Source organism: Antrostomus carolinensis, unplaced genomic scaffold (genome assembly GCF_000700745.2).
Source record: "Antrostomus carolinensis isolate BGI_N321 unplaced genomic scaffold, ASM70074v2 scaffold9588, whole genome shotgun sequence".
Taxonomy (NCBI): domain Eukaryota; kingdom Metazoa; phylum Chordata; class Aves; order Caprimulgiformes; family Caprimulgidae; genus Antrostomus; species Antrostomus carolinensis.
In genome coordinates this window covers 11568-31065 of record NW_010334976.1, presented here as the reverse complement: position 1 = coordinate 31065, position 19498 = coordinate 11568, and the positions used below count along the sequence as shown (strand labels likewise).

Below are 19498 nucleotides of genomic sequence, written 5' to 3'. Positions count from 1 at the left end.
TGAGAAAGTCCCATGAACACCAAAGCTGGCTGGAGAGGAGCGGTGTGGAGCAAGGCAGGGGTCAGCCACGGCAGCAGCAGCTGCTGGCAACACTCCTGGGCCTCTGGGCAGATGACAGCAAAGCCGGTTCCCTGCCTGGTCATGGGAACACGGGCATCCGCGGGCAGGAGGCTCGGCCTGCACAAAGCCAAGGGCAGGAGCACCCTCCAGGCAGCAGGAGGTTTGGACTAGTACAGCCAGTCACGGTTTGACTCCACTTGTCCCTCTAGCTAGCACCAGGTTCTTTTATTAACTGATCTTGCTTGGTGCTTCAACACTCACTGCTCAAAATCTGCCCGTTTACAGGTCTCCCGTAAATACAGTATAATTCATCTGGTAATCAGTTTGGATTTCTTTCTTTTTTTTTAAACTAAATAAGGACCAGTGAAAGGTCTCAAGTTTTTCTCAACAGCAATTAACTATAAGGCAAACCTGCTTCATGTCTATGTGCACCACCTCTACTCACCTACCTTCCATCCAGCAAGGCTCATGGTGCAGTGGACTTAACGAATCATTAATAACAAACTCAGAGCTACCAAAGAACCAGAGCTCAAAGAAGTCCTTTATGCCAAGACATTCCCCTTAAGACACAAAACTAAGCCTTCTTTCAAAGTGTGCTTCTGCATTACTTATGCAAATTAATCAATAACTTTTCACCTATTTAGCAAAGCAAAGGCAAAGTCTGAAGAAAGAGCGCCAATCCTTAACGTTGCCATTGCTTTTATATTTGCAATTTTAAAAATTTTCGTAACAAGCGATTGAATACGTACACACTGGCAAGTACTTTATTTATCAGGCTAGGCTGGTTTTAAACTAGAGGTAGCTATTCCATTTTTCTATTATTAAATACAGATTTTAAGATAACAGTGGTTAAAAGCAGCAGCCTAGACTCTAACCTCTCCCACAATACAGGGTCTCAAAGACACAGATAACTCTTTTTTTCCCAAACCAGTTATGATGCCATGTTTCGAAAGTGTGTAGTTGCTCAAGCTTTAAAATTGGAGCATTTTCCCCAACTACTTGTTTGGCCTGTCCATGGCCTTGGGGTACATATTCACACGAGTTTTATTGTGTTTATCTTCAAAACAATATTTGCATGGAAAACACTTTTCACTTGATTCCACACCCTCCCTTATTTATAAAAAAAATAAATTTAAGGGAATTCCCTCAGAGTGGCTGCATGTCATTCACAATTGTATGTCTTGCTTTCCTAGAGTGCACAAGTACTGAAATATTTTCAAGTGTTTATTTAAAAATGTGAAAGAATAGAGCAACAACCCAATTTAGACTTTTCCAAAATGATACATTCCCATTTTTTTATATATTTGCACATATTTTAAGATCATTTCAGATTTATGAAATTAAAGACTTGGTGTTATTTTAGCCTTTACCATTGAAAAACATTGAGAGGGAGTTACTAAAACACAGTGTCTAATGTATGTGAAGCTGAGACAGTACCGATGTATTGTTAATTACTGGTGTGCTGAGTATGCTGTTTAGTAAGATGTCTGAAACAGTTACATACAGAGATCGTATGCTCTCTTTATTGGCATACAGTCACTACCCATATAAATGCATCTGTGTCAAAAAATAATTTTCATATTTACAGGAAGTGACAGAATTCCAGTTGTTGGCAGAGTATATAAAGCTTTTCATACACCATCTTTTTATTATTAGGCAGAGAATATAAAATCTGAACTGAAAATCAAATTCAATGCATCATGGAAACTGTATTCCTCAATAGCTTTTCTTAAACTTAATTCTAGTTTCTTTCTCTCTCTCAAGACATCCTTCTAAGACATCTGAAGTGTTATGGTACCTGTTCTTCAAAAAATCCTCACTTTTACCAAAAGCCAGTAACGTACTGAGACTGGATCAATACATATCCACACCCATGGGAGTAAAATTAGTGTGTTGCAAATTATGCCCTGCTTTGCTAATAGGTATGACTGCTTACTCTATGTAAAAGGACTTAATTGGGGGGGCTGTATATTATTTGTAATCAATTAACTAATTATTTCTCTGTAACAGTGTTTTGATAAACATGCATGTATGCACCAGCCATTAGCTTGCTTAATAAATATATAGTTAAAATGTGATTCTTTGCACTGAAGCAGTTTACTTCATCTAATTTATGAGAAAAAAAAAAAATACACTGGAAAAAATGCCACATAGCTGAATTCTAATTTTAGTTAAATGGATTAATCTGTTCATGAAGACATGCTTTGCAAGTCGCCTGTATTAGTATATTTTTTTCTTAGAAGATACAGCCATCTAAGAGATCTTACTTTGATGTTAAGCCTTTTATCTTTTTCACAATTGGCATCATACCAGACCTTCTAGGCACAGATCTCCAATCTTTTCCTGAATTTATGTTCTTCTGTAACAGTCACGGGCCTAGGGTTGTGTACTGTTGGTTTTTTTTAACTAGCATTAGTTCACACTCTTGTTACTAACAGCAATAGTTCATTTCCCGAAGAAGGAGGTGGTAATCAGCAACCTCTTTCACTTTACGGTGATGTTAAAAAACAAAAGTTTAGTTACGTTGCTGTCTAATCAATGTATCAGCTTCACAGGAATCACAATTCTCAGAACACTAACAAAAATAACCAGCTTTAATGTTTACTACACATTTAATGCATGTGCCAAAATGTAAAGTTAACTTATTGTCAGTTTTCTAATATGTACTGAGTGCCATTTATAAATATATTCCATAAAAACATCTAAAATACTGAGTCTTGTTCCTGTAATATCCCTGAATGTCCAGAAAGTTCTGTTTGGAAACTGGGTGAGGAATATAGTTCCAGAGCTTAACGCTGTCCCACAAGATCAGTTAGTCGCACATACTCCTAAGGGGCTTCAGTCTGTTTCAGTAGAGCTTGTATTACAGTGACCCATGTTTTACACACACAGCATATATAACTCGCTAGTCCAAATAAAAAGGATATTAAAAATCTATTACACATATCTAAAGAAAAAAATATGATGTCTATTCTTTGTTCTTCCACACCCCACCAATAGATTGATCTCATCAGGTCCATGGATTACATACTTTGACAAGTGTTTTATGTTAAAATCTTTTTCAAGTACTTTAAAAATTTGTTATACCAAAAAAAGCTGCCTTTTTTTTTTTTAAAAAAAAAAGTACTTTCTACAATTTAACACAAAATTCAGGTGCAAGAATTTTAAACAAAAAAAATGAACTAAAGAGCTTTATTGACATCACAGTACATTCAATAGTAATTTTAAGAACATTACAGCTGAAAGAGAATGGCATGGTTTATATTCTTAATAAGCACTACCGTTCTTGAAAAAAAATGTAATACAAAGAAATCCTATTAGGTATTTAATTCTGAGCAGCATTTGGAAAAAATACACCTATTTACAGATAAAAAAAGGATTCTGGTTTCACCTACATAGCCACAATGTGCCTCTATAATGAGACAAGCCTTTTATAACTCATGGAATTTTTAAACGTCATAGCACTGGTGCCATAAATTCCTCAGCGTTTACGACGGAGAGGAGTTGTTGATCTGAAAAATAAAGGAAAAAGGAGGAAAAAGTTAATTGGAAAAAATAAAAGACCCCCAAACCCACACACACTTTAGGCTTAGTAATTAATAGTTTTAAAAGGTTTTTCCAAAGTTACTTTTGCCTAAGACAAAAAATTTAATGAATGCCATACTTTATAAAAAAAAGTTCATATGCCGTACACATGAAGACGAATAGCAAAAAATAAAAAAAAGTCAGACAAAGTACTTAAAAAGTATACTACCTTGATCGTGACTTAGACTTGTGTTTGCGGCTTGCCTTCTTACCAGACCTTTGAGATTTCTCCATGGAGCATGACCGAATATGCTTCGATTTCTTATTAGCCTTCTTTTCTTTACTGCTTCCTGGTGATTCAGAACTACTCCTCGCACTAGATTCGGAGCCTGACCGTTTTTTGCTATCTTTGGTACAAATTTTTTTGCTTTCTTGTCTGGAATTCTGTCTTATTATTTTCACACATATTGAATCACCGTGATAGAAAGTTCTTTCACTGTCTCTTTTTCTCTTTAGCCTACTGTCGTCATGATTGCCAGCCTTACTTTCCTTTTCCTCTCTTTTGGGCTTATCTTTTCTTTTTTCCTGATCTCTCTCCCTTTCTCTGTTCTTTTTTCTGTCTTTATCTACACCTCCACCCTGCTCCTTCTTTCTTTCTTGATCTTTACCCTCACTTTTATGTTTGTGCCTATTTCCAGTAGGGCTTCTATGCTGGTCTTCAGTTTTACGTCTATCCCTGCTTCTGCTGCGGCTTGCCCCGCCTGTCTCTCGAGCGGCTAGTGCTTCTGCGTCTATCCCAGCTTCTCTCTCGAGAAGGACTCCGGTTTCTTCTCCTCTCCCCTCTTTCAGCACTGCGATTTCTACTAGATCTTCTCCTTTCCCTTATTTTCTCCCTGCTCCTACTCCTCTCTCTCCTATTTCTGTGGGAGAAACTCCTGCTTCTACTGCGCCTGACTTTATGTGAAGGTGTCCTACTGCGACTCTGCCTCTTCTTCCTTTTAGGAGAGGAAGAACGTGAAGAGCTGCGACTACTACCTGAGCTAGTGCTATAGGATGAACTAGATACACTGCTGCTACTGCTGCTGCTTCTGCTGTTGCTGCTAGTGCTACCACTGCTCGAGCTTCTTGACCCACTCCTTCCTGTCCTCTCTTTACCCTCTTTTTTCAGTTCTGTATCAGGTGCAATAGCATTTGGAGATCTTTTCTTTTCGTGAACCATATCTGCTTCTATTTCTTTTGCCTCCTGTGATGCTGAGTTACTGTTTTGTTCTTTGTTGATAAATTCATTCATCTCTTTTGAAACTTTTTCATTTTGTAGCTTTTCTTCTGGAAAAAAAAAAGTATGTGAAAGAAAAATGCTTTTAATGTGAAGTAATATGTCAATAATTTCCATACTGTTACTTCTGGCATACCAAATTTCCACCTACCATACCAAATACCTACAACAACTTGTTATTTTCCTTTTTTATAAACTCCCAAATTCATCTACACACACGTACTTTTTCCTCCTGCAACTTCTTGACACACCTGGTTCTCCCCTTCTCCTTCCTACAACCTCCTCCTTCCTGGTTCTCTCCTTCTCCTCTAGCTGCACCTATGCTTCCTGCCTTCCCTCCAGCTCTGTTCATCTGAGGTGGAGTAATTGCTGCCTGCTCTAAGAAGTTGTATTTCCTATGCAGTGCATGCGTGGCCTCTCAACCTCAAGAGTAACGTTGGCTGCACCTGTATGTTTTATAGGCCTCATGACACTAAAAAGTCTTAGAAAAGGACCTTCTGCTGTAGTGATGCATGTTTGGTTTTTGAAAGAAAATACTGGGTTTATGGCATTTTCCAAGGATAACTTAGATTAGTCCTATATGCTGACTAAGACAAACAATTTTCACTTGTCCTTAACAGGTTTTATAGCAAATGAATTCCAAGGAAGGGAGGAATAGCATAAAAAGGAGACTTTTAGATTATTCTTAAGACTCAGTTCCAAAGTTAAGACCACAGCGTTTAATACAGATGGATGGTGAAGCTCTTGCCAAACAAAAAGTTAATGTCAGCTGAGATTATATGTAAGCTTGGTAGTCAGCAAATACTATCAAGATGGTAAGAAGACAACAGAAGAACTAAAAATACTTTTCTTGAAAGTAACATAATGAGTACAGGCCAAGATTTTGATATAGCAAAATAGTTTGTTCTTAATATTTCTGTGGGGCAAAGAGGAAGGTAACACTGCCCTTCCTTCACTTCCTCTTCTCTGAAGAAGTCACTTTATTCTGGTAAGTGCCAATGTTGTTTCAGATCCTCAGAGCATTTTCCAGAGGTTTCCAACTTTAAAGAAGTTTTACTTATTTCTATTCAACCTAGGATCCTTTGCATCACTGGCCAAGTTTACCTCCCCTTCCCATTTTAAATTGAACACAGAAAAAATAACTGGCATACAACATCTTTAGCCAAAAAACAGCCTTTTGATGTGGGCCATCAGTTCCTGAACTAACTTAGGGAATAAAAATGCATCCGGAAACCCAGAGTGATCCAAATGGCAACTGATGGTCAAATCTAACCCAGAAAACAATTCCATCTGGTCCCCAAGTTATTAGGTAATACAGGCAGAAGTCAGCGTATGTTGGAAGATGCTGTATTGTGTATTAGCATCAAATGAGACCCCGTGTTTAGTATTCTTCAGTATTTTGGATGTATAGAATAAGCTGCTTTACTGTGGATTTGTATTTCTGTAAATAGCCCCATGGAGATGTCCCCACGCTGACATCTGGCTTCCTGCACTAGGAAGACAGAGGTCATAGGCCCCCTGTCCCTCACTCTCCATACAGCTATCCTTTTATGCATAAATCTTAACACACTCAGGGAAAGAGGAATATTACAGGAACCAAAAGCTGAGCTAGTTCAGCCTTTTATTAAGGGATCCATATGTCTTATTTCTAGGCCTTTAAAATAAAAGATAAAAGGAGGAAATAATCCATTTTAAAGTAACAAAAAAGTATACTGTTGTAATACCACTCTAATTGTCCTCCAGCTTATGAACTTAGATCATGACTTCTTACCACTGTATTCATCTGTTGATCTAGACAGCAGTGCCAGGTGACTGTGATACCCTTTTGACCTACACTGTTGGTCCAAAAGGACAAACCTTACTTTGCATGGAGAAGCAGAAGTAAATAACAGGGTTTTTGTGTTTTGGTTGGGGTTTTTTTTTTTTCCTTTTTTTTGTTTGCTTGTTTTTTGGGAGTTTTTAAAAAATATTTTTAAAATCAGGCCTGGCACCTTCTTAACTGTGAACTGACTGGGTTCAATAATTTTTCTACGGTATTAGGTATAAAAACCCAGTTATGAAGCTGCAGCATATGGACACAAACCTCAACTACAACTGAGAAAAGCAAGTTCAAAGGAACTGCAGCTTCCCACTGTACCTTCCGAAAGGCGCAATGCTCAACATTATCACAGAATCATGTAACAGAAAAGCAAGTTTTTCAGACGACATGACATGTCCTTCACGTACTCCGAGTATGCAACTTCAAGTTTATATATAGACTGTAGTCTGGTGCAGAAAGGTGAAATTTATCCCTCAATCACAATTGAGATATTAATAGTTTTTTTAAAATATATTATAAGCAGACATGCATTTTTATAAGGAGATACTATTGTTTATATAGTACAATATCTACAGCATATAGATGTATATGCACCATGTCTGCTCTTTTAACACTGAAGTAGAATAGTTTATGGAAAATGCTACATGGATTTTTTTTCTTATTAGGAAAAAAAGAAGCAAACCTCATTTTGATCAAGTAGCTTAAACATAATCTTTGTTAAAACTCTCTAATTAAAGAACATTATTCCTAAATTTGTCTTAAAATGTGTTTTCTCTCCCACCAATTTACATATACTAAGTAGTAAACTCCATGTACAGCAGCATAGTAAGAAGAAGTTATACGATTTACCTTCTAGCTGTTTTTCTAGCAGTAGTTGCTGTTCTCTCTCTTTCCTCCAAAATGCTTCCTGTTTTTGCCTGATTCTGTGTCGTAATTCCTCATCATCAGTATCAGATGATTCAGAGCCTCTGTCACTCCTCTCATCTTCACTGTCTCCTGATCCATAACCACCCAGTCCACCTGCGTGCATAAAGTCCAGTCTATCACGAGGAAAGGTTAAGCTTTGTTCTTAATATTTCTGTGGGGCAAAGAGGAAGGTAACACTGCCCTTCCTTCACTTCCTCTTCTCTGAAGAAGTCACTTTATTCTGGTAAGTGCCAATGTTGTTTGACTGGTGTGATCAAGGCCCCCATATCTGCATTGATGCTCACTGTCTGGTTCTACTCCTTCTGGAACAGCCCGTCTATTTTCGGCAAGCAACCACTGTGATCACAGTACTTTTGCCATTGTATGGAAGGGCAAAAAAGCTCCCTGCAGAGATCGTAACAGTGCCTGCCTCCGTATCAGCAACCGGACAGAAAATGCCTGGGGCTCTCCCAGAAGACATCTCTGCAATTACTTCAGCCGCCTCCGTAGTCCAAGGCTACAGAAATTCTGAATGCCATATCAATTTTGCTATATTGATTTAGAAAATATTGCACTTTGAGAGGTACAGAGATGGAACAGAAATGGACTTTCTTCTCCCCTAGAGATATTAATAACTACTGGACTGATAAGAAAGATAAAGTCAATTTAAACATCTGCCACAGAGATATTTTACTCTTTTTCAGTCTGAGGTTCTTATGATCTTTATTGAGTTAGTTTTAAAACATGAGTACTTATAATGATAACATTCAATCTAATTCATAAGAATTCCACGTAACAAGCACATAACTGATGACTGATGTTGCTGTATGTTTTAGATGATAAAAAGAACACTGGGAAAGATCTCTTGCTGTTGTGCCTCAAACTGGAATTTCAATCTCTCTTTCCTGTATTGTTTCTGGTAATATATACGATATGGGAGCCTCTGTGCTCATCTAGCTTTTAAATAAAATAATAATTCAAAAAATTATAATATTTTTGTTTATAAACTTCTGCATTACTCTTCTATGAACTTTCCCTTCCTGCTTAGATGGATCAAAACAGGATAAAAATATAAAAGAGTATTGCGCGCTCTGAAGACTGCAGCGTGCTTCTGAAACAGCCATACTTCAAAAAGTAAATTTATCTAAAGTTTTTAAGTATTTTCAAAATTAGGGCAAGATTCTCATACACTAACTCACACTGACTAGTCCTTTACTCCAAAAACCATCCCACTTACATCAGTAGGATTACCTGTGGAACAAACAAAGGTGCTGATAATGACAAAGTTATCGGAACGTGACCCATACCATACTCCTGGGCAATTAAAATCTAGTTTCAAAATGCAATTTCTAGAAAGGCAAGGCAAGACTGACACTCCCCCTTTAAGCCCTCTCAAAAATAAGGAACATACTTACCGAGTCCAGTGAGGGAAGCCAGTGCACTGGACTGTGCCAGCTGTTTTGCAGGAGCTTTGTATCACATCAACAACAGGAACAACATGTTAACACAAATAGCCACGATTTCATAGTCATGAGTCTATGGTATTGTTAAATCTACTACTATTGCTGTTCTTTGGAGGGAGAGAAGAAACATTAAAAACGCATCATCCATTTAAAACCAATTCTAGATTTTCTGACCACGAAGATTTAGAATTTAACTGCAAATGAACACTGAACAGAAGAAAAATATATATACAGTCATAAATCACTTTCCAAGTTACAGCATCTGCACCTAATTTTCAGGTTTCAGTATTTACATATTTAGACTAACTCAGTTATGTTAAAAAAAAAATCTGTTATGCAAGTACAATACATGTTAATAGTGAAAGCAAATTAATTACTAATTGAGGACTCAAATTTCATCTCTTTTCACTTCTGAACAGCTAAGAACTTGAGATAAAGATGATAGCATTAAGAAACAGCTACAACTCAAGAGCCATTGACAAACATGGTACCATTTTAACTAAATGAATTGTATGAAAGAAATGAAGTAAATCACAATACACTGCACAGGACAACAGTACATGATTACTGGATTTGAACTCTACCAAACTGGATGCATTATACTGGAATTGTTCTTGGGGGATAACTATGGAAGTTAAATGTTCTAGAAACATGCAAATATAGAATATTCACAGAAGAAACTAAAAAAGAAAAAAAAAAAAAAGACAAGACTGGCACACCTTTAGTTGCTTTACGGTGAACATCTTTGGCCACGTAATAAATTTCTTCATTTGTGACATCTAAGAGAATCTCTGTCAGCAGCATTTTTGTCAGCATCATCTGAAAAAAAATTGCATATACAATTAAAGGCCAAAACCTCTTGAATAAACATGGCATTCAAATTACATCCATAGAGCTTCACTTTTTTTCATGGCTACTAAAGTACTCTCCTGTACATTTTGTTTAATAATTTCTTTCAATAGACATGACTAAAAAACATAAGTCTGAAATTGTTCAAATTTGACCTGACTTCAAAATTTGGAGACCAGCTAGTATTTTGACTGTGAACTGTATCCATATGCATTACATACAGCTGTCCAGGGCATTAATTCCTATGTCAAAGATGATACAATGAATGAATATGTAAATCAGAAGTGTATTTAGATTGATTCCTTTTATTCCTTCAAAAAATAAAGAGCACATTTCGGTCTGGTATGCTGTCTCACTAACCCTGATCCTGCAAAAATCATCAGAGGTTACTTTATGTAGGATTTTATTATTACATATTTACTACAAAATGGAAATGTTGGTAGTTAGTTCTCCAAGCTGCTCAGTCTGGCCATTTGTTTTACAAAAATATATTCACCAAACTTTTTAGAATTCAGAGCACTTATTAACAAGGTTTCACAGTTTTACAATTAGCATATAACTGTGATTTCAAAGTACAAAGTTTCTGCAGACACTGAAATTGTTGCTGGTCTAGGACACAGGTTTCCAGCACTTTCTTGCAAGAATACATTTCTTAAATTCCCTTTCACAGGAACTGAGGTTGAAGCATAGATTTCAGATGGGTGCATTTAATCATTAAAAGTTTTCAGGAATTTGTCAAGTTAAGCAAAACCACAGAATTAATAACAATAAATGTAAAGATTACAGTCATTACATTATTCCACTAATGTGCTAAATATATAACATAATATGAAGTTATATAACCTATATTCTTGTCTCTGTAAGACAGACAGCATTATAAAGAGACAAGTCAATATCCTGCTTTACTGTATATATGATGTGTTCTGTACCTCTATTGACAGTATCATGCAGAGAAAAACTGTTTTACTTTGCTATGCCTGAAAAATATGAGCAAATAGACAGAAATATTTTGTGTTAACTATATTATTAATACCATTTGATATTCCTTTTCTTCTTCTGTCATTTCTGGTTCACTTTGCTCCTCCTGAGGAGCCGGGGAGGGACTCCTGCTGACTTTCCCAACACTTACAGCTTCTGTGTTTTCAGCATCTTCATCTTCCTCATCGCTGTCCTACAAGAACAGCATCAGGCATTTCAGGAAAAAAAATCCAGAAGTTAAGCTCATTAGTTTCTATTTATGATAGTCCACTTGATTTACTTTGTACTGGTATCTGTATTATAGTTATCATGAAACTCATTTCTTTTCTCCCCTCCTAATAAACATGCAGGTACCTCTCTACCTACAGGAGATAAGTAAATACATAGTTGTCAGCTCACTCTCAGACTCAGAACTGCAAATAAATGAGATAACTGCTGAAGTGAAGGCAACAAAAGGCTTCCTAAATGGGCCAAGTTTAGCAAATACAGGTATCTGAATTTGTTCAGCTGCTGATTTAGAATTCAAATCTTCAAAGGCCATGTATGTTCCCAAAATGCAGAAAAGAAAAAAAGACCAATTTCATAGTTGTTTCTTTGCTCCTACAGATCAAATAATATACGTGAACCTCTCAGACATAAACAACTTCAAAACACCAAATAAGTATCAACAAAGCAGCAGCTTAACTTGACTTTAAGCAACAGAAACAGAGAGATAACCAGGAATACAGAGTCTCTGTTTGGAAGAGACCAAAAAGTTGGTATCTTCCAAGAAATACAAACCTGAGCAAAAAGCAAACCCTTCTACTTACAAATTTACTTTTCTGAGGTAACCGTGGGCCATCCCCTTCTTCAGCCTCCTCACTTTCCTTTTTTTCTTTTTTAGACATCTGGGAACGTTGCTGCTCCATCCTCTCTTTTTCCAATTTTTTCTGCTTTTCTCGTTCCATCTTTTCCAGGCCCTCACGAATCCAGGCAGGCAGAGTTCTACGCTTCACAGCATCTACATAAGGAAGGTTTATAGTTTTCTAAGATGAAAAAAAACCTTCCCTCCAAAAAAAACCAAAGAAGCAAACCCTCCACCCTAATCCAAACAAGACACACATCTGATTGTATCTATTTAATAGTTTTTTTCTTTCCCTTCTTTTTTACTTTATTAAAAAACAGTCTTCAAATTTTGCAATATTTTTAAAACACAGCTTTTATGTTTTTCATTAAGGAGTGGATAACATGTACCAATCTGTGGAGGCTCCTGCTTCACAGGCATCGCAATAGGTGAACGCTGCCGGTCTCTGAATGAGGGTCTTTCCCTTCGATTTTGAGGAGGTGCAGGAGGTGCTGGTGGACCTGGCGGCCCTGGTGGTCCTGGCTGCCAATAAGGTGGATGAAATCCACCTTGAGGTGGACCAAAAGCAGCCCCATGCTGAAAGAGTAATGCATTTTATTTTTCTTCACATGGTAACACTAAATACAGCATGTGTGCAAGCTGGTCTACAGAAATCCATGCAAGTAGGAATCCATGATTTCTAGGCTACTAAGATCTCTCAATCTCTTTTTCTGTGTTCCCCAAGAAACAAGTTTTCCTCGAATATTTAACGAACAAACCTAGATTTAAGCAGGGATACTAATGAAGCTGAAAGGGCTTCAACCAATCTCCTTTCATATTGTGCTAAACATTAAGCCCTATAACCACCGTCTATCTCCAGCAGTTCCTTGCCAGTTTATCACCAGAGCATGCAGTTAAACAAACAGTATACAAAATTAAGGTTTAGAAGTCTAGCTATGTCAGTGGTCTTCACTTGTCACTACAATATGAGGGCAAAAATTGAAAGTTCAAGGTTTTTTACAAAAGAATTTTGCACTGTGCACTTTCCAGTAACCATTCACAGATGGTATTAGTATACCTGATTAAAATATGAAATGCAAAAATATGCAAGTTTAGTACAGACCCTGGGTTCTGAGCAAGCTGTATACAATCCAAAAGTCACAAGTCTTGAGGCATACATACAGGTTTTTTTGTTTTAATATTTGCTGCCCAGAAATGCCTAACAAAACTATTTAAGAGGAGGGTGTTTAGGAAGAAAGTTAGAGTATCAAATATTTTTCATTATATTCTATACACTATTTAAGTAACTAGTGGTAGAAGCATGACTGCACTACAATTTCAAGTCAAGCATCCCTCACTGCAAGACAAGTTTTCCGTAGTATTTAGAGAAATTAATTTTAAGAGTTGGTCCCACAATAGTAAAGAAAGGAAACGGTAATAAACTAGTGTATCTGAAAATTATCTGTTCACTTCCTAACACCATTGCTGAATGAGAAAATTTAATAATAGAGAAAAGTAAGCCAGAAGATAGAAACACATTTCTGCCCATCTTCTCTTGGGTTTGTTTATGAACAGTAGGTAGGTGTTTTAACAGTAGTTTGTTATTTATATCAAGAGTTTTAAAAGAAAACTATTGAAAGTAGGGGAAAGATCCAAAACTTTTGTGTTTAAAGATTTGTGCAGTGTGCCCTGCTATTATTAGTGCTAAAACCAACTAGAGATTTATTATGCTATGCAACTTATATGCCAGAATGAAGAAAAAATTGAATGTGGATTTTTTAGAAATACCATTGTTTATTCAAAGAATCATGTAGATAGATATGGAAAAGATCAATGGATCATCCAGTCTATCTCCCTGAAATACAGGACTGTTATATATTTTTGAAATTTTCTTTTCCCCTTCTCTTTTTTTTCCCTCCTCCTCTTTTTTTTTATTTTTTTATTTTTTTAAACACAAAACTACTTAATGTTATTTTATATACTGGAACATAGTGATTTATTTTAATATTGCAGACAACAGCCGTTTCTCATTACTAGTATAGAAAAAAAACCAACTTTGGCCTCAGAACAGAACTGAAAACGCTAAAGTCTCTTCTGTAAAGTTTTTGGTAAAAATGTATCTTAGCAGATAACAGATTCTGTAGATGTTTGTAGAACTGAAGAATGAAAGTCGCCGCTAGATGATATTAGAGGAACACATCCACGGAAGGGACTCTGCACGTCTACAATATTAAAGCAACAAATATGTTTCACCTGATAGTCAAACTGGTTCACTGGCCCCATTGAAAAGTTATCAGGAGGTCCCCCAAAGTTGTGATTGTTCTGGTTAAATATATGCCTGTTGTCAGGAGCAAATTCCCCACTGTCCTGACTGTTGCTGTCTTCAGATGGAGGGACAATTTCCATTTGACCTGGGGTTGGAGCCATCCACTGCTGATCTGGAGGTGGGTGAGGGGGTTGGTGAGGCATTCCCCATTCTGTTTAGGATTTAGAATACAATTCAATACCAAGTTAGTACAATTTATATGAGTCACCAATCACTCAATGTTCTTGTATTTGTCACAAGGTTCCTCAAAGCAACATTGATGTTAAAAGTTATGAAGAATCATCAGTCTACAGACTGTATTGTACTGTCTTCAACTTAGTTTTCTTCAACTAAATGAGGGAAATACCAATAGCTGTAGTTGAACTAAAACATGGGGAGGGCAGAACTGGACAGACACAGATACACTGTAAATTTGCTTCTATAAATTTCCAGTGATATTGAGTCCACCACAGCATTTACAGATTGTGTAAATGGTTAAAGAACTGCTCCTACGTCTCTATTTCTATATTGTTTCAACTTTCAAAGTAATCAGCTATTTTATTCCCTTGCATAATAGACTTAAAAGGTTCTTATGGAAAGCAAATGTTTTGTGAGCAGCAGAACCACTGAAATCTGCTTTCTGAAATCTGTGGCTTGATAATGGATGATTCCCTGGATTCTCCAATCTACAGCAGCATAAGCTACAGCCATAAGCCCTCAAACATAAGTTACAATTGGCTAACAGTGAAAAGGGTTTAAGGAATGATTTAGTAGCTCATGTGGCCATAAGCTTTGTCTTCTTAGGAAATTGGTCTAAAAATTATGGCCACTACACAGATACTTACAGGCTGTGACAGAATAACCTTGTAACTTTCACCAGTAACAGAAATAATACCCAGCCTCTCTGGTTACCTCCTACCTTCCATCTATTCCTTTAATAATTCTTTCAATTTTTCCTGTCCTTCTCGACTGCATCATAATTGGATCAACTACTGTAGCAACTAAAAAAGGTTATCATAACTTTTCTACTTGGTTGTTCTTTTTTTAGAAATGTTGAATTGTAACGCTCCTTTCACTCTCACTGGCATCCTGGTAGGTCATACTTAGCTGATTAATCAAGTATTTTTCCAGAGTCAATACTCCTAAAGTATTCTAAGGGACAGAATCTTTTATCCTTTAAGTACAGCTTACAAGAGTTATTGTCCATCAATGTATGTGTTAACATTAGACACTATTTAACCATCCAGTTTACATCAAGTCAACTGACTTAAAAGCTTTTAAGTTGCATACAACAGATCCTGTTTTCACTTAAGGAATGCAAATACCTTCAAAATTAATTGTCTGAAAACCAATGCAGTTGGTTTTCAGATTGCCGTGTTGCTTTCTTATTAGTAGTGCGTAAGAGACTTCTGGCTCCAAAAAGAAATTTGGAAGGAGATGGAGAAAGATGAAGCTTCTTAGAAACAGTAAATACCTGAAGAGAACTTTGGCTAACATAGCTAAATGCTATGATTTAGTTCATCTGCTGTGACTACTTGTACACATTAAGAAAGACATTGTCTAAATTAAGGGAAGCTGGGTCATATCTGCATCAGCGTGGTCTTTATCACTGTCCCAAAAAGCCAGGAAAGCAGCATAGTCTTTGAACAATATACCCAATGATAACAAAATGCACTGGCACATTGTTTCTCATTAACACTATTCTTACTCCTAGATCTAAGATGTTGTCCTGTTCTGCATTATCTGGGTGAGCTTGGGCTCCTAACATTTATAATTATCAGTGAAATGACTTTCCACTTTTACCATTTGGTGACTATTTGCAAAAACTACCACTTACAGTATTACTCCCCTTCACCTCACAGACGAAAAAGCACAGGAGGAACTCACCACCACAGGATCATATGAAAGACAAAAATGTCCAACAATGACACAGTATTTCTGTGAAAACCTCTACTTGCTATACAGAAATACAGCTAAAACACAATCTATGTACTGCCACACAGTACAGGTAAAATCCTTACATGTGGCTACAATAACTCATAGTCCAGGGCAGGGAGGTGAAACAAGTGAAACCTGATGTCTACCTCCCTTTTGTTACACACACGTAACAACCACCAATGACATTTTAAGTCTACTTTTATTAAACAATGCTCTTAGACAAATTTGAAAAGTCACAGCATCACAGAATGTCAGGGATTGGAAGGGACCTCGGAAGACCATCTAGTCCAATCCCCCTGCCGGAGCAGGAACCTAAATGACATCACACAGGAAGGCGTCCAGGCAGTTTCTGAATGTCTCCAGAGAAGGAGACTCCACAACCTCCCGGGGCAGCCTGTCCCAGTGCTCTGACACCCTCACTGTAAAGAAGTTTCTTCTCAAGTTTAAGCGGAACCTCCTGTGTTCCAGCTTACAGCCATTGCCCCTTGTCCTACCATTGGGCATCAGTGTTATTCCTTCAGTCATTAAGCACAACAAGCATGAAGCAGAGTTTTCACTGCGACAACAGAAGGCTGCATGCAGGCTTACTAACTATCTTGCTCGCACATTTCAAATTGCATTATAGTGTAGTGACACAACAAACTTCTCAGAAGACTTTCAGAATACAACTTCAGAAAAATTCTTAGTAGAAAATACCCAATCTCTACCCCATGCTTATTGCCAGTGTTATTTTATGAAGCTTTAAGAAGAAAATTATTTTTTGGCCCAAACAGAAGTTTTGAGGAAGTTACAAAGAACTGAAAATAATCCATACTAACAAAAGCATTCAATCAACTTTAACTTACTATAACTGAAAAATTACACAGATGACAATCACATACATGAGTCAAAAAGGGCAAATACTAAGTACATGAAATGTAATAAAACATGCTTTACACACAGAATTTCGCTCATCTCCTTTTTCAAGATTTTAAGACACCTGAAGCCAGCATCTGCTAAGCTACTGTGAACTCATTCTTCATGTCAAGATCATGCCAGAAGCAGGTATTACTCTACAGGAGAGGGCAAAAGATGCTCTTTAATTCTGAGGCATCCTGCTACCCTCAGTGCTGCTGTTACTAGTGCAGTGGGATAAGCAACAAAACACGTAAGATGCAAGAATAAGATCCACAGAAATAAATTCAAACTTTATCTTTCTACAATATTCAGGGACAGGAGAAATCTTTTGCATACGTATAAAACAAATGTATTTATTTTATATAGAGATTATTGATTATTATCAGTGTATCTGCTGCTACCCATTTTGTGGAACACTGGACTGAAAAGCAGCAGCTGTGATACTCAGTTAATCAGTTTCTGCTACTGGTAGTTTTGCACCTTGAAACCTGAGGGACGGGGCATATTCACACCCAAAATGTCTGAGAAAAATGAAATTTCATTACAGGAAAGAAAAGAAATGAATGGGAAGGAAAACAAACCTGGCTGCCACATTCTGTTGAAGTTGGGATCCCCCTGAAAATTATTATGGTTGTTTGGACCAGACTCTATTCCTGAAATCTCCTGTCCATTTGGCATCATTCCCTGTTGTTCCACTACACTCTGTTGCCCTGAAGCTTCTCGCTGAGCAATCCATGCTTGAGCTAATGCAGCCCAGTCAATCTGGCCTAAAATAAAGAGAGGAAATGTAACAAGGTCAGTATTCACGTCTGAAGTTTAGCTCTGTTTCCCAATTACATGTCTCATCGCTCAAGAGAAACAGGCAACGTTTACCTTCAGCAAGTACTGTGAGCACCATCAGAAGTTATGCACAGCACACAGTAAAACACACTGGAAGCGCTGTCAAGGTGTACGTGCTTGCTGAAGTAGTTTCTTGCATATGTTCAAAGTGCCATAAAGCAGATTATTTTAGGTTCACGTTAGTACTGAATGGATGGTAGTAATATGCTTTTTTCCCCCTTAAGTGAACTAATTTTGATATCAGAAAGAAACACATATAGCCTAAAGTTCTAAATTCATGAAGATTCAAGTGTAAGACAGACACATAGTTAGAAAAATACATTTTGTAATGTATACTCTTTGTATAACCCCTGATTTCTGGAATGCTATTTTTTGTTACAGTTCTCTCCCCCTTTTTTTATTTACTACCATTCCTACCAGTAGGTAAATAAATTGCACTCTCAGATGAGGACACTAGTATGTCTTCTGCTCATTTTCAAGTCTGGAAATCTCTCTAGTGAAGTTACAGAAACTCAAGTGACAGAAAGCAATGTAAAACCAGGGTGCCTGATCACTCTGCCTGAGTATTAAATACACTCTCCCACTCTTTATCCATTTCTGTATTTCTCTTGATACTTTAAATTGTTGTCACCTCACTCTCAATTTAAGGTAAAATATGTTCTATTGGGGTTTTTTTTGGTTAGTTCTTTTTTTTGGCAGGGAAAAAAAAATCCAAACAACAGATCATGACCACCACTGCTGCAACCTAAAGCAAATAACATGCTAATCTTCCAGTGAGAGTTTTTCTGTGTATAGCTCTGCATTAGTACTTCTGCCACACAGGCACTGAACAAAAAGGAGATTTCCTCACTAAATGATTCAGCTTGGCTTAAGAACTGAGAGGGATATCGATTCATTACAAAGTACATGTAATGAATGAGGTCTCATTACATGTATGAGACCTCATGAGACATACATGAATGTAATGAGGTCTAAGTGTTGATCTTTATGACTAGTAGAATGTTGATAATTTGTTCGGGATAACTCAGGTTGCTTGCTTGTATTTTGCATATTAACTATGTCAAAACACTTGGAATCAATGTTTGCTTTCTATTTTTCTAGTTGTTCAGAAAAGTATCATACATGTATTATCTTGAGAGCAGCTACAAAAAAGCAACTATCAGTCATGCTCTGTTACAAAGGTTCAAAAATTCAAATGATAATAGAACATATATTTAAAAAAAAAAAATAATCCACAAAGCTTTCTATATACTTACTTGGATCTTGCTGGTGCTGAAATGACTGCATCCACTGCTGTTGGTTCAAAGGCCATTGCTGCCAAGGTTGTCCACCTTGATCCCACATCTTTTAAGTCTTTATATAGTCTATATTTCAACTAAAAATAATAGTTGTATATTTAAATAGATGCCCATGAAATATCACATAACTGAAACTTACATAACTGCAGATAAAGTTAAGCCTTGCAAAGCAAGCTGAAGCAATGCTGGCTTAATAGTTTAAGCTGGGGGAAATGGTTCATCCTTTAGAGTAATATCTGAAAATATTACTGTAAGATTTCAGAAGACTAGCATACTTTCTCTGAATTTTCGCAAATAAATTAACTACTAAATGATGTTCAAGGAGAGACATGACAAGTCTGTAAGACAAAAACTCATCTGACAATAAATACAATTTAAAGTAAGTCAAAATATAGAAGACATTACTTAAATCATATCCTTGCCTGTTTCTTAGGGAAGAGATGTGTATTTTCCTACACAAGTGTCATGCAAGGCTGTTAAGCGAGACAAAGGGAAGTCACCGAATGGTGAAACACATTAAC

At 36.9% G+C, this 19498-nt stretch overlaps 1 protein-coding gene across 1 annotated transcript; it reads right to left on the bottom strand.

Annotated features, from left to right (window-relative positions):
- Positions 1-3053: 3053 nt before the first annotated feature.
- Positions 3054-19054, bottom strand: PNISR (PNN interacting serine and arginine rich protein). The gene is given in 12 exon segments (XM_029086584.1): positions 3054-3572; positions 3815-4342; positions 4344-4911; positions 7530-7700; positions 9002-9055; positions 9769-9868; positions 10932-11069; positions 11686-11876; positions 12110-12296; positions 13953-14176; positions 17421-17606; positions 18936-19054. Coding segments are annotated over 12 exon segments (2466 nt in total). The 5' UTR covers positions 19024-19054; the 3' UTR covers positions 3054-3541.
- Positions 19055-19498: the final 444 nt, after the last annotated feature.